Raw genomic sequence first — 25575 nt, 5'->3', positions numbered from 1 at the left:
AGCAGCCCACACTAGCACATAGGCTCTTCATCACACATGTGCATAAACCATACTGCCCCCACACGTGTGTGTGTGCGCTCACACACACACACACACACACACACACACACACACACTCTCTCTCCCTGGGGTGAAGCTTTGCACAGGAGGTCAGTCCTTTTTCAAGATTTGCTTTGGCTGTTTTCATAACCCGCAGCAGTTACATAAAGCATGAGCCGTAATGTGGATATTTCAACGTCATGGGTACACACAGGTGGCCTGGGTTTGTGTGCGTGTGTGGTGGGGGGCATCTGACTGGCACACACACACCCCCCTCTATTTCTATTTGTCCAACAACCTAAAATCCTCCTATACACAGATTTATCGACGTGTCAAAAATCCTACAGCACAGAAGGTCTGCCAGATTCAAACATACAAGCATGTGTAAACACAAAAACACACAGACAAACGACACACACACACCACACACACACACACACACACACACACACACACACACACACGTAGTCCATTAGCAGCAAATGGAGTCTGAATAATGTATGCAATGCCAATTAGCAGCCCGAGGAGCAAAACACATGCATGCATTATCATTCTCTGTTGTCACGAGGAGAGGACAGCTCGTCGCCAAGCCGTCAAGGTCACCCCTACGGCTGACTAAACTTTCTGTGACGGCAACAGTCACATGAGGGAGTGACGTGGCGGTTATCCTCTCAAATGACCTGAAACGCAGCTCACCGCTGTGGTTCATCATTTTCCAGAAAGAGGGAGAGGTCAGACAATCTTTATTAGTCTTTTTTTTTTTTTTTACATGTTTACATGCGAGTAGGGGAAGGGGGGGAGATTACCAAGGCTGGACCAGAGGGAGACACTGAGACTGGCACGCACATCCAGCTGCTGTGTAATACTATACGGTCGCATGCGAGGCAGCCACGTGTTAGTGTGAGAGTGTGTGTGTGTGTGTGTGTGTGTGTGTGTGTGTGTGTGTGTGTGTGTGTGTGTGTGTGTGTGTGTGTGTGTGTGTGTGGAAGGGTGGGTGCAAGGAGGAATCTGCCTGCAGTGAGCGTCCCCATATTTTTCAAACACACCACACACAAGCGCACGCACACAAGGGAGTGAGCGAGTCTTTTTTTCTCAGCCCAAATTAGCTGAAATGTCAGTTGAGGTGTGAAGATGCACTCGGTGAGGGCCAGGGTCAGATAGAGAGAGAGAGAGAGGAAAGGCAGAAGAAAGGGGGAAGAGAGAGAGAGAAAGAGCGAGAGAGAGAAGAGAGTGAGAGTGTGTGTGTGTGCGTGTGCGTGTGTTTAAAGAGAGCAGACAGAGAGTCCCACTGCAGTCACATTGTGTAGGCATGAGGCATCTGACCTTTACCAGCTGCAGACTGAACATGAGACACACATCTCTGGACGGAGAGCGCATAAGAAGTGAGTGCAAAAGCGGGAGAGGCCTCTGAGCTTCCAGGCGTCCCCCACTGTGGCCCCCACAAGGCTCCGCTGCAGGCCCAACGGGGGCAGACGCCGAGCTGCGCCGTGCCGCCCCACCCTCCGCACCGCTCTGTAAACACAGCCCGCCGCAAACACAACAAACCACAGCCGCCATCAAACACCCAGCGCTACTCCGGAGGCCCCCGGAGACGGAAACACGATCCTCCCTCTCCTCCTCCTCCTCCTCCTCCTCTCGCTCCCCTACTCAATATTCCCCTCCGTTTCCCTTCCTTTCCTACCTCTTTCCCTCTCGTCTCAAAACTGCATGGCAAGTTCATGCGGATCTCTTTTCCCTCATTCCATTCATTCCTTCCCCCGCCCACTTCTTCCCCCTCTCCCTTCTTCTTTTCTTCTCCTCCTCTGTGCCTTTATCAGCAGCACTCTCTGCTCCTGTAAGCTGAGTAAGCAATGGAGGGTAAGCCACACAGGGCTAGAGCGCTTTAAGAGACACACCTGCTCAAGAGTGGCGCAGATCTTACATTGGGAGAGTTGGGTCTGAGAGAGGGTGGGGGGAGAGAGATAGAGAGGGTGGGCGGAGAGAGATAGAGAGGGGGGGTGGAGATGTAAGTGTGTGTGAGCATGAGAAAGGGAGAGAGCTGAGTGTGGTGTGTGTGAGTGTGTATACGTGCTGGGCGAGGGGTGGGGTTACCTTGTTCTCTCCCTCGATGACGACAACAGGAACCGAGGTGGCTGGCCAGCGGTGCTTAGAGGGGAGAGGCTTGTCACAGTTCCACAGAACGATGATCTAAAGGAGTGGAAAAAGACAGAACGAGAAAGAGAGAGAAAATAAAACAACCATACCATGAGTAATTCAGACAACGCATCAGATCCGACATTCTCAACACCTTCTCACCTACAGCAGATGGTTGCGGTATGCCACACTCACACCTGCGTCGTCGGAGACGAAGACACAGACACACACACACACACACACACACACACACACAGACAGCCGCACACACAAAATACCAATATCACACAACTCTGAAATGGTTTGCTTGGAACCCTGAAAGCACACCCCCTAAAATGGCACCCTCAAAAATAAACAGCAGTCTGCTCCTGACGTGGAGTGGAAAGAGTAGAAAGCCCAGATTGCCGTCGGCCTTTTAAAGAACACTCTCTTTTACATGAGGCATGTAATTACTCCACTGGTTAACCTGAGCCATTGACTGCTCCTACATTAGCCCTCATGAATGTTTGATGTGGGAGCAGAAAGAGTCACAGAGATGGAGAAAGGGAGAGAGAGAGGGAGAGAAATAAAGAGAGAGGAGGGAGAAAGAGAGAGAGAGAGAGGAAGGGGAGAAAGAGAGAGGGAGAGAGAGACAGAGATGGAGAGGGAGGGAGAAAGAGAGAGGGAAAGAGAGAGAGGCAGAAAGAGAGGAGGGGGAGGGGAAGACATGTATGTGATGCTTGGCTTGCCACATGGGCAGCCAAAGCAAGTTGTCTGAGGGGAACAGGGGGCTCATGTCTGCCATGGTTCACATAACTATATACAGGGGGAGGGAGAAAGAGACAGAGAAGGAGGAATTGAGAGCAAAGAAGATAAATGACAACAGTTTTGCGAACCAGAGACGCAACAGATTGACAAACATTTTGACAGGTGTGTGTGAGCAAAAGTGAAACTCTAACAGAAGTGCACACAAAAAGAATACGAAAAATAGAAGAAAATGTCCACTTGAGGAGTAGAAGAAAAAGAGAAAGAAGCGTAAATGAAAATGGTGTGTAGGAGGGGGGCAGGCCTGAGCCAGGTCCTGGTCCACAGGGGCCAAGAGGCCCACTCAGGGGCAGGCTCTGGGGCGTGGGTGGATGGGGGGGCAGGGTGGGGGTGGATGCGTCAGGACCCAGTAGCATCAGGCCTCATCATCACTCCCGTCCTCATCTGAAATATGATCAGCCTCGCTTCCCTTCCCTTCACTGATGAGAGCTGACGCACAGATGGCGTTTCCATCAGGTTCAGTCACTTTATCAAACAGAAGTGGTGTGTGTGTGTGTGTGTGTGTGTATGTGTGTGTGTGCACAAACACATGTATGAGTGAATTAAGTGTATATGTGTCTCCTACATGCTCTCAAACAGTTTTTGAAGTCAAACGGAACATACACGCTCCCTCTCTTTCCCTCTTTATCTCTTTCCCTCTTTCTCTTTTTCCCTCTTTCCCTCTTTCTCTCTTTCTCTCTTTCCCTCTTTCCCTCTTTCTCTCTGAACTGAGGAACACAGTCTAGCAGCGGGAGGTCTCCAGTCACAGAGGGAATGTGCTTGCCAGAACCGGCTCAAGTCTCTCCCCCATCCCTTTCCCCTCCTTTACTCTGTCATTTATTTATATCCCGTCTTCCTCCACCTCCAGCTCCCAATCATGCCCAAGCTCCTCTTGATGAAACACAACAGAAGGGGTGGTGTGTGTGTGTGTGTGTGTGTGTGTGTCTGTGTGGAGGGGGGTTGGTTGGTGATGGTAGAGAAGAATTAAGCAACAAAGCTTACACCATTTCCTGGCCCTTCATGTCTTTGCCAGAAGCAGCACAAATTCCGTTTAAGTGAGAAAGAGAGAGGGAAGGTAAAAAAAGAAAGATGGAGAGAATGAAAAAAAAGGAAGAGATGGAAACACACACTCCCTCCTCTGTAGTGTAAAGGCATCTTTCCATTTCCTTTCCAGTGTGCTCATTTCAGTATGTGAATTATGTTCCCATGATCTCTTTATCCTTACAGTGCATTCTGACACACACACACACACACACACACACACACGAACACCCACACAGGAATGTTGACTACAACGATCCATACAGCTGGCCAACATTGCTGGAAGCTCAGTACCATCCCTGAGGAGAGTGGATACCATGGAAACACGCGGCGGAGGTATTTTTCACGAATAATGCCGATTCAGATGCACTGTTCAATGTAGAGAGTGGAGGGAGACCTAGTCAAACACAAACAGGCCAGAAAAGAACGAAGGGTCGATACTAAAATAAAACAAGTGAAGTGGTGAAAGGACAGGAGGTGTTCACAACAGTGAAAGAAAAGGTGTGTGATGTAGAGAGAGAGGGATGGATGGATCGAGGAGTAGACGCACCAGACGGACAGATAGAGCGGTCTTACCTGGGCACAGTACTGGGACTTGGCCACGGCCACCAGCAGCTTGAGGATGGGTTGAGACTGGGAGACCAGCGGGGTGACAGCATGGATGACAGCGGTGAACTTGGGCTGCGGTCTGACACCTGAGGAACAGAGAAATGGAGAGAGAGAGAGAGGAAAATAGAGATAAAAAGAGAGAGGGAAAGAGAAAAATATAGATACCAAGAGAGAGAAAAAGAGGCCGGAAAATAGAGATAAAAAGGGATAGAGAGGCCAAAAATAGAGATAAAAAGGGACAGAGAGAGAGGCCGGAAAATAAAGATAAAAAGGGAGAGAGGGAGGAAAATAGAGATAAAAAGGGAGAGAGAGAAAGGGACAGATGGAGGAAAATGGAGATAGAAAGAGAGAGAGAGGGAAATAGTAATAAAGAGTGAGACTTTTAACTTGGGCAACAATAGGTTGATTCATTCATGCCAATAAATCATCATTTGATTTGATTTGAGAGAGTGAGAGAGAGAGAGAGAGAGAGAGAGAGAGAGAGAGAGAGAGAGCGAGAGAGAGAAAGAGAGAGAGACAGCGAGCAAGCAAGATAAGCCCATGCCTAGTGCAAGATTGAGACTAATTAATTGCTATTTGATAGCTAACCTTGTGCCCTTGATACTGGCAAAGCCAGACAGATGCTCTTACAAGCACAATGAAAATATCTTAAAGAAACAGTTCTCCCTCGCTGCATCTTATTTGCTGGGGTCATATTTTTGCATGGCGCCCAGAGTGAATCTCGAGCGAATCAAGTCTCTGCCTAGTGGAGGGAGGAGCCGCAAGGAGATTCATTCAGTCCTTGAAGGTCTCCGCAGTTAAGGGTTTTTCTTTTTTTGAATTTTAATCTCTGCACGCTCCTTCAAAATGCCACCTCCGGCTCATCAAAATGCCACCTCCATGACAAACAGGTTGCGTGGGCAGGGCGGATCGTTTTATGCCGGTTACAGCTCTCTCTCTCTTCAAACTGCCCTCATTTTTTAAAAGCTAATGAGAGGTGCTCAATCAAGTGCCTTTTATTGATCAATCTGACAGCCGCATCCATATTAAGATGAAGAGCAATACCAGGATGGCATTTAAGGTTGCCTTCTCTCTATTGGATAGGTGGGGATATTTTTTACTGATCAATAGGCTAGCAATTGTTGCTTAATCAATCACGGGAACGTGTAATTTGGCAACGACGCGTGTCCTCACAGTGAAATTTCAAAGGGTCGAGAGTTAAGAGAGGAACTCATTTACTGAGGGCCACTCCATGAAACGCTCTCTGGTAATCACCCTGTCCTCATCTCAATAATTGAACAGGAAACAGTGTTTTCAATCTATCTTTATAGGTTAGTCTCAGTAGTCAATATTTAATCAACCGAAAACACAGACACACAGCTTGAAATTTAGGTTGCAGAAAAAATAGATAAAATTCAACTTAGGAAGATGTGATGAGTCCCCTTCTGTCTTTGACCAGTGGTGAGATTGACCAGTGGTGAAAAACTATGACAAACATGAGGCCCTATCTGACCAGCATGTTCAAGTGTCATTCACAGCAGCCATGCCTTATAAGGGATGACCTGGACAGACACACACAACAGCCCCTCTTATAGTGCTGCAAAGCTCTACGGCATTAGTAATGTACTGATGTTTTACATTAGATTACAAAAAAAGCAATGGTCCTCAAACATCAAACAGATGGTGCTAATTACCTTTGGTACTGAAGATATAAATAATTTAAATATTAAATCATTTCAGTTACAACCTACAACCACTGTTAACCCTATGCAGTTAACCAGGCTATAACATATGTTGAAATATCCACCATATGCTTGGGTCTAAATAACTGGTTCAGTATCTAGAGCGGAGCCTATCTCCTTGAAAGGAGCTGACCTCCTCCAGGTCGAGCCATATGTTCAAGCTGAAGTGACTGGTTCCTGTGGGAACAACACTGGCCCTCTCTTACACATCTGAGTGGACCTTTGCTGTGGACCATGATATAAAAGGCTGAATATCTGCATAGCCGGCACTCACCGAGCCCAGCGTAGTAGAAGGGAAAGTCCCCCAGGTGAGAGGAGTACTGGGGCAGGGCGAACAGGCCCCCGGGGTGGCTGTTCCACATCGGGCTGCTTCTGGACATGTGCTGCAGGACCCGGTCCTGGATGATCTGTGGATAGAACGCAGTGCAGCACAGTATACGTTAGGACCAGCACACACACACACACACACACACACACACACACACACACACACACACACACACCCCCCCCCCCCCTTCATTTCTCCCAATTCTGGGGTTCAGCCAGGTGGCGAGTCAAGACAGATTGCTTTTGTGCCTTGGAGCTCACACGACTCCAAATGACAAGCATGAGAAAAGAATCCAGAGACAATAAGAGTCACACACTGCAGCAGCGGAAGCCCCCAGAGGGTTTTGTATTTACCCCCCAGTTGGCGTCAGGTGGAGCTATTAGGTTAGGAGCGGGCATCTATGGCAGAGAGGGTTGGGCGCCGTGGCGATGGCATGTCAACGTTGCATACCACCTAGAGGGGTGTTTTTCATCGTGCCGTTTCACAAAGCAGCACGGGATTCATGGATGAGAGCCAGGATTAAATGTACTGACAGGAAACAAAAAAAAAGCTCAAATGAGTTTTTATTTTTCCGAAGCCGCAGGGAAGTCAATAACCGCTCCGACTCGGCTTGGCGGATTAGCTGGGCATCCCCAGGCCCCTTGATAAAAGCACTTGTCACCTTTAAAATGTAATCCTAAAGCCCGTTGAAAGACCATTTCTCCTGCCTCTTGCTGTAAGGGGGAGAATAATAAATATATATATAAATCTGTCCCCTCAGCCCAACCTGAAGCAACATGATGAATGAGTCAACTGCCACCACCACCACCACCCACTATCAACATAGACTATACCTTGGAAATAAATCAATTAAATAAAAAAGAGAAATTGGACAAAATGTGTCGCCTCAAAACAGCCCCTTTGGAAATGCACTGTAATAGCACCAAGGTCTCGGAATTTAAGACGGCGCTCATGCTTAGCCATTGCAATTTGCGCTGCCTACTTCTCGACAGGAAATGAGCTATGATTGGTTTAACAGGTGCTGGCTACCTAGGGGTAGCAGGAGGCACAAAGACTTAAGTGTTTAGGGGCCGAACGAGAGAGATATATAAAAAAAAAAGTAATTGGTTCGCTGCGTGTTTGCTCTCGGGCCGGACCAGTCACAAGCAGGGTCACTCCTCTAGCTGGAATTGGGGGTTTGGGTGGGGGGGCAGGGGGGTCAGGGGCTGTTATCTCAGAGCAGCACAGCTCCTGGGGAAGGAGAGCGGAGGGAAAACAAGGGTCTGAATAGGGAATTCATTTTATCACCCTGTGTGCCTCAAGAGAGAGAGGAGAGAAACTCGTTCACCCAATGAGTAAAAGTCATTAGTTCACTCACTCCCTTCACATCCAATCAGATACCTCCATCTGGCTGTTTCTTAGTTTCTTATGCATGCCATGTCATTTTGAACGTTTTTGGTGAGAAGGACAGTGATATACACCGTAATCCAACAAACAAAATGCTAATACATGAGAATCGTGTCTTTTAAGCTTAGCAGAATTGTCTTTTAATCCATGTCAAACATTTCCACACTTGTTTAAGTAGTACTCTGCGCTCACGATAAAAGCACTGGATTCAAGCTTGTTGTGCCCCCCCCCCCCCCCCCCCCCGCCCCCTTAAAACAATACAGGCAATGGCAACAGAATGCAGATTTGCCACAACTGGAGGAATTGGCTTGTCTTCCAGTGAACGTGCCTGTGGGTGCCAGAACAATCCAGCACAATAGTGGCAGTGGATCCAGCCCTGGCAGTCCTGGCACAGGACAGATCACGTACGGCCGGCGCCACTCAGCCCAGGGCTGCTCAGCTGAAGCATGGGCATGATCAGGAATGTTTCTGAAGGTTTCAGATGTGTGTGTGGGTGTGGGTGTTTTTGTGTGAGCGAAAAGGGGATTTTTTTTATTTCATTTATTTTGTCCCCCCCCCTTTCTCTCATCAGTTGCATTTTTCTATTGTATGGCAACCATCGAGCTGACCAATCACGTTGGCCAGTTGATGTTTTGTCATTGGTTTCTTACATGTACAAACAACTCTTGTAGATGCTTTGGAAAATGTGTTGTGTAAATGTGAGTAAAAGCAGTGGAGAAAGAAAGACACAGAGTGAGAGAGGGAGACTCTGTGGGATTGCGTTTGAATGTGCCGCTCACCTCCAGCGTGGTAAGCACAATCTTCTCCACCGAGGAGAAGTAGGCCTCCCACAGGAGCTGAGTCTGCTGGCGCAGAGACAGGATCTTATCCTGATGGATGGAGCGCACCGTGGATGGGATCTACAGAGAGAGAGAGAGAGAGAGAGAGAGAGAGAGAGAGAGAGAGAGAGAGAGAGAGAGAGAGAGAGGGAGGGAGAGAAAGGAGAGAAAAAACATATTAGGTGTAAACAGAAGTTCCCCCAACATAGCATGTAGAGCAGAGTTGGGAAGATACCCACTCCTTCTTGACACTCAAAAGAGAGCAGCTAAATTCTGGAACCATCTTCAAACATGCAAGCCAGACAGGCACCACCACACTGCTGCCCAACTGAGGGATGAACACCCAGAGAGAGACCCCTACAACTACCTTGTCCAAAAACATGGGCTCAGCACGAAAGACATTAGCATTGCCTCTAGGCTTAGAAACTTAAAAGAAAGCAATACAGAATATTATATGAAATGCTGGAAGAACCAAATTAAAGAGTCCAGCAAAATAAATGTTTATAGAACATTAAAAAAGGAATACAAATTGGCACCATACCTTACCCAAATCAAAAATTATAAACAAAGAATTATTTTGACAAAATACAGGCTCAGCGACCATAGTCTCGCAGTAGAGAAGGGGCGGCACAGACAATGCTGGGTGGCTCCCGAAGGGAGACTATGCGTCCACTGTAATATGAACGCTGTCGAAAATGAGCCTCATTTTCTTATGGAATGTGCAAAGTACCAAAATATAAGAAATGCATATTTCAACCAATTTGAAAACATCCACCCTGGTTTCATGAACCTAGATAACCAACAGAAACTGCCATTCCTCCTGGGGGAAATTGAGACATTTATCTTTTTGGCTTCTGAATATGTGCAGTCCTGCCACATCCTCCGTGAGCAGGCCATATCACCTATAAACATAGGCCTGAACTCATAGTTTTTTTTTTTGTTTTTATCTATTCTTATCTATTACTGTATATGTTTTTTTTTTTATTATTATTCTTTATGTAATTATTATAATTAATGAATTGTAATGACTACTTTTTTATGTATCTATTCTTTTTACTTGGTATTTACATAATTTATCTGTTCCTGCATTACCAATTCTTATTTTTACTATTGTTATTACTATATTGTTATTATTATTAGTGCTTTGGCAACAGTGTATCGTACATTCATGCCAATAAAGCCATTTGAATTGAAAATTGAATTGAATTGAAAGGGCGAGGGAAAGGGAGCGAGAGAGAAGGAGAGAGAGTGAAAGTAAGAGAGGGAGAGAGACAGAAAGAGAGGGAGGGAGAGGGAGAGAGAGAGTGAGACAGAGAGAGGGGAGGGAGAGATGCATCAGAAGATCAAAAAGCAATACTAAGTTAAGGATGAAACAAGTGTGTGTGTGTGTGTGTGTGTGTGTGGGAAAGAGAAAGAAAGTGAGGGAGTATGATTAAAATAGGAGTTATAGAAAGGAAGGGGCAGAGACTGGGATGAGAAGAGATCTGACTCCATGAGGAAGATGGGTGAGGTAGAGAGAGGAACAAAAACAAGGATTTAGATGGAGGTGGGCAGAGAGAGAGAGAGAGAGAGAGAGAGAGAGAGAGAGAGATGACAGTAGAAAGAGATGGATGGAGAGAAAATGATGGGGAGGGAGAAGGGCAGAGAGCAGGAGAGATGACAGGAGATGGAGAAAAGAAGGGGTGAGAGAGAGAAAGACAGAAAAGAGAGAGAGGGATGGAGAAAAGAGAGATGCAGAGGAGAAGATTACCTGCAGTAGGAGGCGCTCGTCTCCGATGACTGCGGCCGTGTTCCAGTCGATGACCTCAGAGAAGGGCAGCTCCCAGCCGTTACTCAGCATGACTGGCACACAGGCCGCCTGTGACAGAGACACACACACACACACACACACACACACACACACACACACACACACACACACAAACATGAGCACAGATCCAGTCTGCAGTCGCTGTCGAGATGCAGTCACATAACTTGTCTGCATATATAATTCAGCAGTCATTTTCTGTCTCCTTCCTTCCTTGCGTGTCTCTTTCTTTCTCACAAACACAAACACACACACACCCTAGTGTTCCTACTCAGACGCTGTGAACAGTGGTACAGACACAAAGACCTACACGAAGGAAATAAGATGTTTACTGGGAAATGGATATTATGAACCCGTAAAAACTGCTTTTTAACAGGCCCAGGGACTCCCATTTATAGCATACAAAGCAGGAAACACAGTCTAAACACACACGCATGCGAACACACACACACATGCGAACACACATGAAACAACTTAAAACGAGAACACTCATTAAACATTCAAGTGACCGCAATTGCACATGCACTCCAGCTGAGAGAGGAATGCAGAGATAATGAGGGGAAAAAAAGAGAGAGCGATAGAGAAAGAAACAGAGAGGGGGGGAGGTTGAGGAAAGGAGAGACTGAAAAGGAGGGGGGTGGGAGTGCGAGACATACAGAAGTGATGAGAGCAATAACTAAAGGAGGAGAATGCCGGCAAAACAACGCTATCAATAAAGCCAGCTTCAGCAAAGCCAGGGGGTTGCAAAGGAAAAGAAGAAGAGAGAGAGAGAGAGAGAAAGATAGAGAGAGGGATGAAGAGAAGAGAGGAGCAGCTGGTTTGTCTGACAGGAGGCTGGCATAATGAGGACCTGTCAGTCACCGGGGCCAGACCGGTGTAAGGAGAGAGAGAGAGAGAGATAGAGAGAGAGACAGCGGCCTCCGCAGGGATGGACACAAACACACACCGTGCCAAGAGCATACAGCATAGTGAAGAAGGGTGTAGTACTCAGAGATATTAGTTTGCCCAGGTGGGGTTTAAGACCATATGTTTACTCTAGTTATCCTTGTATGTGTGTGTGTGTGTGTGTGTGTGTGTGTGTGTGTGTGTGTGTGTGAGAAAGAGACAGAAAGAGACACAGAGTGTGGTGCGAGGGAAAGTGAGAGAGTTGGGCAGAAAGAAGGAGAGAGGGAAAGAGAGAAATGCTGATTATGGTGGGTGAAGAAGGGTGTATCCATGGCTTTTACAAGTGTGTGTGAATAAGATAATGAAAAATCTGGATGGGGTGGAGCGCAGTGTGTGTATGTGAGTGTGTTTGTGTATGTGAGTGTGTGAGAGAGTGTGGGTGCGAATGTGTGAGTGCCTATGTGGGTGTGTGTTTGCTCAGTGGCTGAGGGGGGAATCAAGGAGCATGAAGCAGGTCAGTGAGAGTTTGCCCAGAGGAAATTAGGGAGTACAGTGGCAAAGAATCTGTGCTCTTTACTGCTTGTGCCTGTGTTTGTGTGTGTGTGCTTGTATATATTTGTGAAAGAGAGAGAAGAGATAGCCAGAGAGGCTGTATTTGAAAAAGATAGCAGAGTGAGAGCCAGAATAGGAAGAAAGAGAGAGTGTGTGTGTGTGTGTGTGTATGTGTGTGTGTGTACCTGCAGTGCCTCAAGGAAACGAAAGGAGCCAAGGCGTCGTCCACGAGGCACCAGGCAGAAAGTGGAGTTGTGCAGCATTTCTTTGTAGTCATACCTGCAAAACACAAACACACACACACACACATAAGTAAGAACGATATCAGCAAGAAACACTCACATAGCATTCAGGAACAGTCTCACCTGAAGAAGCAGTGCGCACACACGCACACAGTGTGAAGAAGCAGTGGGCACACACACACACACACACATTACACTCTTATCTGTGAGTCCCCACACACACACACACACACACACACTTTAAATCCTCACACAGAGCCACTTGTCTCCCACACTCAATTACAGCACTCTGTCACTGCCATGACACCTTCCTCTTCCCCTCTCCTCTTTCCTTCTGTCATTTGCTCCATCCTTCTCCTCTTCTTTCTCTCTCTCTCTCTCTCTCTCTTTTTCTCTCCTTTCCTCTCTCTCTCTCCCCAACTCCACTGAGGTGTGCCTGATTACAAGCCAAACAGAATGATCAACCTTCCTGGTGTAATGAGGTGAGAGCAGCACCTGCTCCAGAGAGTTAAATCGTGGTGTGCGTGTGCGTGTGCGTGTGTGTCCTCATGCTGTAGGGTGTAACCAAAGGTGTTCTTAACACCATGATACCTTAGTGATATTATCACTTGAGACATTGTGCGCGTGCGTGCACACACCCACCCACCCACACCCACACCCACACACACACACACACACACACAAAGTGGGTAGAGGGCATGGGGTCTAAGGGTGCAAGGTTAAGAGGGAAGCAAATCACTCATCAGACACAAAATCATTCAGCTGCCTTCAATGTCCATGAGAGGTGAAGGTTAAAACACTACCACTGTCACACACACACACACACACACTCTTACACACACACACACCCATTAATCTGGGTGGTGATCTTGCTGACACAGTGGTGGTGCAGTTTGCCATCTCAGCGAGGGGGTGGGGGGTGAGTGAGGGGCCTGCAGTCTAGGGATGAGTTGACTGCTGTGGAACAACCACTCACACACACACCGACACTGACATGTGTTCGTATGCATGCAGTCACATTGCTGCCCCTCACTGATCTATAACTGTTTAGATCAGTTCTGACTAGTGAAGACATCTCACACATGCACACAAGCTGACACACACACACACACACACACACACACACACACACACACACACACACGCCTCCTGCTCATCCCAATCTGTCTGTTAATGTGACAGAATATCAATGACCATGCAGGACGGAGGATCAGCCTCAAGCACTGTCTGCCTCTTAAACAAGGATTACCTGCCCCTCACACACACTCAAACACATAGACACACAGACACACACACACACAAACATACTCAGAAGTGCAGCTTTGTCTTGGCTGTCAAACACACACATGTGCGGCGTGTCCCACGTTATTAACACAGTGGAGATGGCAGCTTTAAGGGTCTCAGCAGGATATTGGGTTACACCGCACTAAGCACCACTCTGTATGCATGTGGGCTGTCCATACACACACACAACTGCCTCAGGTCAAGATGTGTGTGTGTGTGTGTGTGTGTGTGTGTGTGTGTGTGTGTGTGTGTGTGTGTGTGTGTGTGTGTGTGTAAGAGTGTGTGTGTGTGAGAAACCTAGTGGACCCACCCACCCCTTCTACTCACACGCACAGGTTTAATAAGTGCATATACTCGAGGCAGTCCCTGGATATTAAGTGTGTTCTTTGCAATAAAGATGTGTGTGTGTGTGTGGTGGTTGGGGGTTGGAGGTGGGGGTGGTGGTTGTTAATTAAAGCAGAACTAAAAGGCACACATGGGACAGAGAGGGGGTGGGAGTCAGCACCTTACCAGCTGGGCACCGGGGTTTATATATGAGTGTTTGGCTGGCTCAGCCTTCACGTCAGAGTGTGTGTGTGTGTGTGTGCCAGATACTGTGAGAGGCATTGAGATTGATTGTGTGTGTGTGCGTGTATGTGTGTGTGTGTGTGTGTGTGTGTGTGTGTGTGTGTGTGTGTGTGTGTGTTTGCGTGTGCATTAGTGTGTGAAAGCTGTCAGCTGGGGCCTTGTGTTTGGGTGCGCTCCGTAGCGAAAGCACAATTAGCTGACCCACGAGCAAGTCACCTCCCAACCCCACCCCTCCCTGCACCAACAAGACGCACAGTGGGTGACCTCGCTGGGTGTTTCCATGACGACGGCAGCTGCACACATCCACGAGGAGTGGTGTAATTACTCCGGTCCCGACACTTTGCACAAAGACGAGCACCACACTGTACAAACAACAAATACAAACACATACGGAGCCCCACTCTCCTCTCTGTGTTATTGCATTTCTTTTGGCCTTTAAAATAAACCCACTGTGTGGCCAAAACAAAGTCTGTGCCCAGCAATCCAGTTGGGGCGCTTGACCAGGATCACAGCCAAGATTCTGCAGCACACAACTCAAACCCTCTGCACTACCAGTAACAAACCTCTCTCACACACACATAGTATGACACTCTCTCTCTCTCACACACACACAAACAAACATCAGATACACACACACAAACATACAAACACAATCATCAGATACACACACACACAGCATACCCGATTGGCATCAATGTCTGCACACACACACACACACACACACACACACACACACACTCTGAGTGCCAAGCCTATGGCATCTCTGACATGTGGGCAAACACATAAGGAGGCCAAAATGAGAAGCTAGTGGTGCACTCACAAACATATTCACCCTGAAGGCTATCAGTGTCAGTTATCCATGCAGACGCAGGAGAAGGGCACGAGTGGCTGACAGGCGCATTAAAGTCAGCTTAAGGGACACCCCAGCGCTGCCCTCCACACACTCTCTGCCACTGAACGCTACTTCAGTGCACTCACTACAGTAGAAGTTAGCAGACGCTAACACACGCTAGGGCCCCATCCCAAATTGCATATTTCTACTATGTCTGAAAGAATAACTGTTAATGATGGTCTGTGGGTGTGAAAGTGTGTGCTTAGATGACAAGCTGACAGTGTGGAGAGTCTGGGTCAGTCTTGGAGATATCCCATCATGCCGGGCTAAGTTGCTATCTGGCTTAGCAGCGCATTCCCAGGCATCAGCTCATCATTAATCTGACGTCCTTTCTCTGGCAGACTGTCAAGGCAGGGGATAAGTGTTTTTTTTTTTACTGAGACTGTGTGTTAAAAGCACCCGCCATTAATAGGTCTTCCTGACAAACACACTCTCTCCGCATCCCGTCCAACCATCTGTACTTCCATCTCACAGCTGGGTGTGTCTGGTGAGTGCTCGTGGCGTGGCCGCGCCCTTGTCCCCGCACTGGCCGTAACTAATGCGCCGCCGTAATTAGGCCTCGTTACCACGCTTGTGCTAGTTCCAATTAGCATCCGAGCATACAGTGAGACGGAGGCCCCCTTGCCCACCTCCACAGCCCCTCTCCATCCCATATGCACACCACCACCCTGGCCTCATGGCTAGCGTGTGCCACTCTCCTACAACCCATGACAGTGGTAAGGACTGACCATGTCCCGAAGACAATATGATTAAACACTACAAATCAGCTAGAGATTAGCATCAATTAAAGATTGAGTGATGAATTTACGTCTTTGTCTTTGAGACAAGACAGATCCACAAGACGTCCATTCTCACAGTCATCGTCATGTGGAACAAAAGAAGCAGTCATGATCGAAACAGTGGTTTGAGACTGTGGTCAACTGTTCATTGTGACCAATTTTTCTTGTACATTTTATATGGCAAGAAAGGGCAAAAGAAATCCGATGATACGAGGTACGATGATTCCAACAGCCAGAATGAACTGAATCACGTTGTGTGGTTTTGAGTTGTTAAGATGGCGAGTGCCAAGCGGATAGCACAGTATATCTGTAGCGATGAGAACAGTTTATACAGTGTATCATCAAAACAGTACTGAGTGCTAACATGCTCGTAAATTCTCTATGAGTGCTGAGAGAGAGAGAGAGAGAGAGAGAGAGAGAGAGAGAGAGAGAGAGAGTGTGTGTGTGTGAGTGAGTGTGTGTACTTAATGGGTGTGAGGGCAGGGGCTCTGAAGTGACGTGCTCCATATGCAGGCCCAGTCCACATAGGCACTCGTGAATCAGCTTTAGTCATCTCTCCCTGCAGCATAACACCCCTCCCCCCCAGACTCCCTCCACTCTCTCTCACACACACACACACACACACACACACACACACACACACACACACACACACACACACACACACACACACACACACACACACACACACACACACACACACACACACACACACACACACACACACACACACACACACACACACACAGAGAGAGAGAAAGGGAGAGAGAGAAAGAGAGAGCAAGTGAGGAGAGTGAGAAAGAGAGAGGGAGAGAGAGAGAGAGAGAGAGAGTCCCTCGCCACTGTCAGTCAAGAAGGATTCATTCTCTCTGGGAGAAAAAAAAAGTAACAATAACAAAGGGCTCCTCACACAAAGTGCCTAACGCAAAATGACAGGTTTATCATGGAAATCTTTTCAATTTGTCCCTTGCCTCCCTCTCTTCCATCTCGCTCTCTCTCTCTTTTTTTCTCACTCCCACTTTTTTTGTTTTGATTTTAACGCCCCCGTGTTTTATTTATTTTCTCAGATGGATGCAATTTTCCCATTACAGTCCAGAAGAAATCAGAGCGATCGCTCCAACCAATGAACTGGGGGCAGAGGTGGCTGTCATCATACAGTCCCGAGGTCCCTCACTCCTGATTGGCCCTTTGTTGTGTGCGTCTTGACCATCTGACTGACCTGATTGGAGTTTGAGAGATTATCCCATACCGACTGGTTGCTAACTGTTGCACACTGGTGTATTGGGTAGAACTATAACAGCTAGGTGGTTAAGTCTATCCTGATTGGTTGGGACAGTAAGGGCCTGGAGAGATTAGACTATCCAGATTTGCGGTGTCAGAGTGTCATTGGATTAGACTTGTCTTTATTGGATGTGCAAGCAGAAGGGTCAGTGATCTAATTGGCTGAGTGGGTCAGTGTCAATGGACTCAATGGACTCTCTAACCAGCATCTCAATCTGTGCGAAGGCTGGCGTGTCCATTAATTATGTGATAAAAAAATAAAAAAGGCTGTCCTGATTGGCTGGTGCTTTTGGCGCCTGGGGTTCACAGTGACCTGATTGGTCCCCGCTATCAGAGGTGCAGAGTGCAGACCAGATGTGCTTCCCCCCCTCTGGCTGCATTCGTATCCAGATGGCCCACTGGCAGCCAGAGCGTGTGAGTGAGTCAGTGTGTGTGTTTGTTTATGTGTGTGTGCGTGCGTGCGTGTCTCTCTCTGTCTCGCCTGTTGGACATGTCAGCACATGCCTTTCCCTCTGTTCTCCCAACCACACACACACACACACACACACACACACACACACACACAAACACACCCTTCAAAGCTGGCTTGTAAACCCCACAGTTACGGTCACCTGCGTGTTTTCCCCTTTTATCTTCTGCAGCACAAGCTCTAACAAAGAGGAACATCACTGCCGAGATATGTAGCCACTTAACACGTGTCCGTCAACCATGCATGCATGGACGTACGTTCCATACGTACGCACACACACACACACACACACACACACACGTTTAGCCAGTACAATAGTCATAGGGAGGACACAAGGGCTTGTTGAGATATTTACATGACTGAAAAGAGACTCATTAGAGTGCTGACTCATTTCTATGATGCAGACTCAGATTTGTTCCACAACAGGGTCTGAAAGGGGGGGGGGGGGTGTTGGGAGTGGGAACTGACTACTTGGCTTTGTGCTTCATGGCCAGGAGTGAAAATCCACCCCACCCCAACCACCACCACTACTGCTACCACCACAAGGCCCGAAGGGAACGACTCCAAAAGCCCTACGGTACTGAGCTCGTCTCAAGTCTTCTCCCTGGATAGGGGTAGGGGATGATGAGCAAAGAGACGGCGGCCTGTCAGTGCACATGTGGCTGCCTGCCGAACCACACACACATCCGTTCCCGTTAACTCACTACACCCCCCCCCCACCCCTCCCCTTTTCCCTTCTTCCCTTGGCGAGGAGTAGCCAGACATAACCTCACTCAACACAGGACGTGCTGCACAAGCAATGCAATCTCATAAATCACAGACTGCCAAACACAGCAAGGGAGAGGAAAGAGATTGAAGAATAAGAGGAGACATACGAGACTGGAGAGAGGCGGGGGAGGTGGGGAGAAAGAGAGAAAGAAAGAGAGAGAGAGAGAGAGAGAGAGAGAGAGAGAGAGAGAGAGAGAGAGAGAGAGAGAGAGAGAGAGAAAGAGCGAGAGAGAGAGAGAGAGAGATCAGCAAGGGGAGAAATAACAATGGAGGGAATAAATGCTAGAGGGAATGACTACATGAGAAGCTTCTGGTTCTATCCCCCTTCATTTCAAGTCTGGGGGATTTGGCAGCAAGTGGCACAGAGCTCCAGGATACACTGGGAGGGAGGGCCTTGCAGACACTCCCGCCTGCTGATCAGAGTGGTATCCTCCACCCCCTTATCCCCAGGTGAGAGGGGCCTAATTAACTAATTTATTTGCAAACATATTCTAATTTATTCCTTCTTGTGGCTAAAAACACAGTAACATTACACCATATGCATCTCTAACACGAGTCAACCGGGGTGGGGGGGGGGGGGGGGGGGGGGTGGGGGAGGTAGACAGACAGACATGGAGAGAGAGACAATGAAAGAGAGACAAACAGAGAGTGAGAGATTGGGACCAGAACAAAGAGACACACACAGGGATACCGGAAGGAGACAGAACACTCACAAACACTTAGATACATGAATGAATAAATCCATATAGTGACTGAGGAAACCCAGCTGCTGTTGTTTAGACCCGGATCCATGGCAGGCCATAGACAACCCGCTCTCCCCCACCCTTCTTCCTCTCCCCTCCATCCCCGCTCCCTTCAGCCAGTGCTTCGGCAAGCCTTGTCAGATCACAGGCGTGCGGGACGCCCCGGGAACAAGGGCCTCAAACAAAAACAACAGAGTAGCGATGTGATCTGCGCCTGCCGATGCCGAGAACACTTGTCAATCTCTCACTGTACAAGGCAGCAGCATGGAGAGGGGGAGAGAGAGAGAGAGAGGGAGAGAGAGCAGAGGATGGAAGACAGAAGACAGAGAGACATCAGTCATCAGTCTGAGGGAGTGACAAGGCGGGATAAGAGGGATAAAAGATAGAGTGCTTTGAGGTTGTTTGCGTGTGAGGTGTGTGTGTGTGTGTGTGTGCGTGTCGGTGGGTGTGGGGTTGTGTGTGTGTGCGTGTGTGTGTGTGAGAAAGACAACGAGAATACAAAGAGAGGGAAATGCACCCGCATAGCCAATGGCTTCCCCCAGATCCCCCTCAAGGGTGAGTAACATGCATTCCAATTTGAAAATCTGTCCGTCAGCCAAAATGACGGGTTGTTTATCTTTCTCCTCCTTCTTCTTCTTCTTCTATTCAAGCAGAGCAAGCCTGTCCATTGTCATGGAGTGTCCACTCTGGCCAGCCTCAATCTGTGTCCGTTCAAAGAGGAGCCTTTGAGCACAGGTGATATATGATACAGGTGTGGCAGTAAGCCCAGGCTATACTTGGGGCTCAAGTGACATGCTTTAAAGAGAGAGGGAAAGAGTGAGGGAAGGAGAGAGAGAGAGAGAGAGAAAAGGAGGAGAGAGGACAGGGGGTGACAAGACCTTTAGGCACTCTCCCAGAGGTAACTGTGACTCATTCCTAAACAATCAACACGCTTGTGTGTGTGTGTGTGTGTGTGTGTGTGTGTGTGTGTGTGTGTGTGTATTTGTGATGGGGTTGTTAAGGAGTATTGGATGTGTCGCCTTGGGCTCAGATTCACAAATCCCTTAAGCCTTCAGAGGGAAAGCCGTAGAGGTAAAGAGAAGGTAGGTGTGTGTGTGTGTGTGTGTGTGTGTGTGTGTGTGTGTGTGTGTGGTGGAGAGGGGGAACAGCTGTTCTGTGGTAAGTTTTGGAGGTAGGGGTGTGTGGTGTGTGTTTGGGGATTGCTGTGCGCTGTGCAGCTGTGTCCTCAGGGCTCTTTCACACGCACACACTGACCTCAAAGCTAAGTGTCACACACACACAGACGTGTGTGTACACACACACACACACACACACACACACACACACACACACAATCATTCATTTTTTTTAAGGCTTCATGTTTGCATAAGGCTCTCCATTCATGTCATATCCAGCCTGCATGAAGAGACAGACAGAAGGGTGTTACAGAGAGACAGAAAGATAGATCGAGAGTTCAAAGATTTAGCAAACACAAAAGGATCTCACAACACACACAAACAGCCAAATTCAACTTAAAGGCCTTACAGGTCTGCCAGTGAACTACAAACCCAGAGACAAGTTTCTAGAATCTGTACTGAGGACAAACTGATATCCATAACTCACTTGTGCTATGCTTCATGTCTTTATATCCTTGTTTGATCTATATGGACCTAGAGTGTGCTAAAGGTGCTAAAAGCCCATTAGAGCTTCCTGCGCCATCAACCTCATATGACCTTGGCAATGATGTGTTCTTCAATAGGAATTGAAGAACATTTTCAACTTCACATTCAGTTCATATTTCTACTTCAGAGCAGACTCTCTCTCTCCCTCTCTCTCTCTCTCTCTCTCTCTCTCACACACAAGTACATTTATGGGCTGGGAGAGTAAAAACGAAAACGAGAGAAAGAGGGCGAGAGAATGAGAGAAGGAGTGCGCAAAAGAGATTAAGAGAGGGAAATAGAAAGTGAGAGCGCTGAAAAGGAATGAACGCGAGCAAGTGTGAGAGAGAGAGAAAGTCCACATGCAAGCAACCACAAAAGGCTCCAGTCAAAGTGAATGTGGGCTCGAGCACAGTAATCAACTGCAGTTAAGACAGCGGTCCCTCCATCGCTACCTGTCAGTTAGGGACTGGCAATTAAAGTGAGCACCAAGCAGCAAACTGATTGAAGTACTCATTAAACTCCACCAACAAGGGCTGAGAAAGAGAGGGTGGGGTGGGGGGGGGGGAGATGACGGAACTTGAGTGGTTGAGAGGAAACGTGCTTCGAGAAGACAAGAGAGAGAGAGAGAAGGCGAGAGAGAGAGAGCCAAGAATGAGGGAGAGGAGTATCAAACTGTGTCTCTCTCCCCTCTCTCTCTGTGATGAGCCTATTCAATTGAAGGATGTGTGTGTGTGTGTGTGTGTGTAAGAGTAATGCCTGAGCCGTTTCCTAGCAACATGTTGAGCAAGCAAATCTCCCAAAGCCCCCAGTGGGTTGAGCACTGAGATACGAGTGTGTGTGCGTGTGTGTGAGAGAGAGTTGAGCACTGAGATTTCGAGAGGCCAGAATATCGCTTGTTCCCTACAAACCCGACCAACCCGAAGACTCTGTGGCCATGAGGGGACACAACTAAACGTGTGCCCTTGCAGAGCGGGTGATTTGGGAATGGCCTTTAAGAGGCGTTTCATCAGGATCTTGTGGCTGAGGGGTAGCAAGAGGGTATTACTGATCGAGAGGGACAAGGGGACAAGGACACAAGGGGACGACGTGACAGTTCAAGTGAAATCATGACATGCCCTTAGACACACAGCACTGGAGAAATGGCGTGGACAGAGAGGCGGAGGAAGGAAAAGAACGACAGCAAGAATGAAAGATAAGAAAAGACAGCCATGAGCAGAAAAGAGGGGATAAATAAAGTAACCGTGACCGCAGTGGTGCGAGGATTGACTCAGTGGTGTGTGTGTGTGTTCTGGAAAAGAGGTTGTGACAAGGACGAGGTTTTAAGCCTTTCTGTGAGGCTGGGCAAGGCTGAGGCGTGAAGGTCTGGAGACCTGCTGAGCTTTTGTGCTCCTCTGCGCAAGCATACATCCTGTGCACACACACACACACACACACACACGCTGTCCACAACAGGTCATGGCATAGCACAAACAGCACACTGATTGCAATGTGAATTCAATGTGACTTGTGTGTGTGTGTGTGTGTGTGTGTGAATATAAGCAAATCGCACCATGATAAATAGGTCATCATGACCCCATGGCTGGTGATGTCCCATTCCTTTTGAAAACAACATTGAAGGGACCCCTACAGATATTCACCTGTGTCTGTTTACCTCCCAAAAATGACTTCTCCAAGGGTGGCACTCTCTTTTGAGTACCCAGTCCAGCACCCCACGGCACTGAATCGGATGCTACGTCAGAGACAAGAAGTAGTGAAGTGTAAAACACTGACTGTACAAACAAAGTGTCATTGTCTACACTTTCTATACAGATAGTAAAGTAAACAGATGAATATGTATCTGTGGAGGGACCCTTATAATAACATTTGCGAGTCTGTCAAAACAAGTGGTTTACCTGCTCCATAGTATTCCTTTGTATAGCCGTTTTTGCAGTGGCCGGTTTTGCAGTGGCTTGACAATGTGTATATAGTAACGGATCCAAACACACACATTAACGTGAAGGAAAGATCTGCCACTCCAGACCTCTTAACATACACCATGCAAACCACACACAGTGTGCGTTTGTGTGCGAGTAGTCTCAGCGCAGTGTTTTTAAAAGTAACGCAATTAAAACAATCGTTCTGCTGGCCCATCTCCATATAACAACAGACTTACCACTGATTAAACCCTTTCACACCAGCCATGGTGTAGTAGGTCTGGCCTCACAGAGAGCCCTCTTTACACTGCACCGCCCGGTTTACCTTGGTCTTATACGGTTCCCTTTACAATCACACCCACTGACACAAACTGGCAAACAGGCATAACCTTTAAGCTGAAAATGATGTCTTAGTTAATAATAAGGTAATAATAGCAAAGTCAATTTTAACAGTTTAGTAGTGTGCTAAGCGTAGGTGTAGTAGTGGCTCGCAGCCGACGCCTGGATGCAAGGTCCTCTTTCTAAGCAAACAAACTAACAAACTAAAAAGGTCTTTTCCCAGCTCTAGCAGCGACACATGGTGCACAGAAGATAGCTTTGAAGTCAAGCAGTTAAAAAAAAAAACAACATAAGCAAAACCAAGTCCCGCTGCTAATGAGAGAAAAAAAGATTAGAGGAAAAAACAAACAAAAGCAATGAAGAAGAAAGAGGGAAAGAGAAGGGACAAAAGAACCCGGGAAGGAAACAAATGACACCTCCCGCCTCCCTTGTTCTCAGGCGGGCGGGGGGGTCCCAGTTGGAGCAAATCGTTCCCATTTAATCCCCAATCGGGGAGAGCAGGTACGACGGACGGGGAAGACGTGCAATGACGTGCATGGAAACGGCAGATCTGTGAGATGGAACAGCTTCCGACGTCCATTTTAGAAATGCATGTGGGTGAGCACCGGACTATATGAATGTAATAATTTGACAGAGAGAGAGACCTGACTTTTCAGATCTCTTTTATTTAACACAGATGAAGAGCAAATGAGGGGGAGGGTAAAGAGAGAAAGATGGAAAGAGAGAGAGAGCAGAAGAAAAAAAAACATGGAAGTCAGAGAGATGATGATGATGGAGAAAGACACGAGGAAAGAGCAAGGGGAATATGTGAGAGAGAGGAGAGAGAAAGAGAGGATAGAGAGAGAGAGGAGAGATGAGAGATGGGAGGGAGAGGAGAGAGGAAAGATAGAAGAGAGAGAGGAGAGAGAGTCTTCCCCCAGGCCCTGGCAGAGCAAGTGTGCGTAGCCTTCAGCTGGAGGAGTTCAAAGGGACTCAATAAAACATTTACAGCTCAGGAGAAGTGCCATTCTCACACTCCGCTCGCTCCGACCTTGGGTTAAATGCATTTAATTAGAGCACGGGATCCGCACAGCCCCCTTCCCTTCTGTAAGAAGCCCTGTGGACAGACATCCGTGTGTGTGTGTGTGTGTGTGTGTGTGTGTGTGTGTGTGTGTTGGCATGTCTCCTCTTCCATCATCATCATCAACATTGCTTCAGGAGAATATTTGCTGTGTGAGACACTGCAGGACAAGAGAGAGATAGCAAGAGAGAGAGATGGAGAAAAAGAAAGAGAGCGAGAGAGAGAGGAAGAGAGAGAGAGGGCACAGGCATGCACTGAATGGCTTTCACACCATACCAAATGGCACATCTGTGATGGTCGGCTTGCACCGTTACAGATCAACGGTTTCATTGTTTCATTGTGTGTCATTTTCACAACTAGCTATTGGAATAAAGCTGAGGAAAATGTGCAATAAAGCTCTCAATGTACCACCACAAAAGAACTATAAAACTCATAAAAGGCACACAATAAGTGTCTTAATGACAAATACAGAAAACATACTGCTCTGCCAAGATGGCGAGCAGCACCCAATCAAGATGGGTCTGTTCACCCATTCAAATTCCTATTAAGAAAGCAAGACAGGGTGTTCCAGAGGTTGCACATCCTTTGTGCTAGACGTATAGTAAACAAGGGCGCCGTTTAATTTCTCACAAAATGAGGAAATAAAAATCCACATATTTTATGTGTAGATAAGCTAATGTTTTCTCAGGCCTGTTCTTCGCAGTGCCTTTGCCAGTCTGCTCCTCGGGTGGATCAGGGCCTGAGGGCTGTAGGGGTCTTATTAGCATCCTAAGCTACAATGGACCAGGCAGGGGGAGGGAGAAATTGTAGCATCGTTATCAGTTAGAATTTAGAAACCATACCCTACTGCGCAATAAGTCTCGTGCTAATAATAAACAACAGAAGACATCTTCATTTTCAGAAATCGACTGCCGTTTCTGGCATGCTAGCCAGCACGGATGAATGTATTAAACAGAAGAGAATTGGTGGAAGTAAGCAGGCTTGAGTTTCCCGTATGGTTACCCTTACCGTTATTCTCGTCCACCTCAAGGCTGTGGGGAGTCGAAAGACTGAAGTAAGCAGGAGATAAAAAAAAAAGAATCTTCCAGGTAGAATGGATTCCACCTGCTTATTTAGCACAATAATAATTAACTGCATCTATTATCTCTGTTTGCTTCTTACTAGGGCAAGTGTTACCAAAGTCGCACACGCACACGCACACACACACGCACACACACACGCACACACACCCAAGGTATGTGACTGAAAATGACTGCATATGCGTCTGTGTGCATGCCTTGTGAATACCACTTCTAATTTGTGGTCTGGGATCGAACAATGACTGCAGTCAGATTTTCCAGACGCACTTCAACATTCTGCTCCAGCTCCAGCTGACTCATAACTCAACATGTTTTGACAACTTTCATTAAAGCACAAAGGCGTTTTATCCCCTTTGGCAGACACGTATAAAATAAGACACAACACTGCTAAATACCACTGGTGAAACACAATAGCTG

The 25575-nt window shown here is 47.5% G+C and overlaps 1 protein-coding gene across 1 annotated transcript in view; it reads right to left on the bottom strand.

Moving 5' to 3' along the window:
• Positions 1–25575, bottom strand: part of ext1b (exostosin glycosyltransferase 1b) — a 67249-nt gene that overhangs the window by 6363 nt on the left and 35311 nt on the right. Inside the window, exons 2-7 of the mRNA XM_080837925.1 lie at positions 12288–12381; positions 10609–10716; positions 8820–8939; positions 6601–6733; positions 4573–4691; positions 2131–2226 (exon numbers count right to left, since the gene is read on the bottom strand). Of these exons, the coding sequence (XP_080694051.1) occupies positions 2131–2226; positions 4573–4691; positions 6601–6733; positions 8820–8939; positions 10609–10716; positions 12288–12381 (670 nt within the window). The remainder of the gene's footprint in view (positions 1–2130; positions 2227–4572; positions 4692–6600; positions 6734–8819; positions 8940–10608; positions 10717–12287; positions 12382–25575) is intronic.

Source organism: Sprattus sprattus, assembly GCF_963457725.1.
Source record: "Sprattus sprattus genome assembly, chromosome: 4".
In the NCBI taxonomy this organism is placed as follows: Eukaryota; Metazoa; Chordata; class Actinopteri; order Clupeiformes; family Clupeidae; genus Sprattus; species Sprattus sprattus.
Note: the sequence above shows the minus strand (reverse complement) of the source record. Positions and strands in the feature narration are given on the sequence as shown.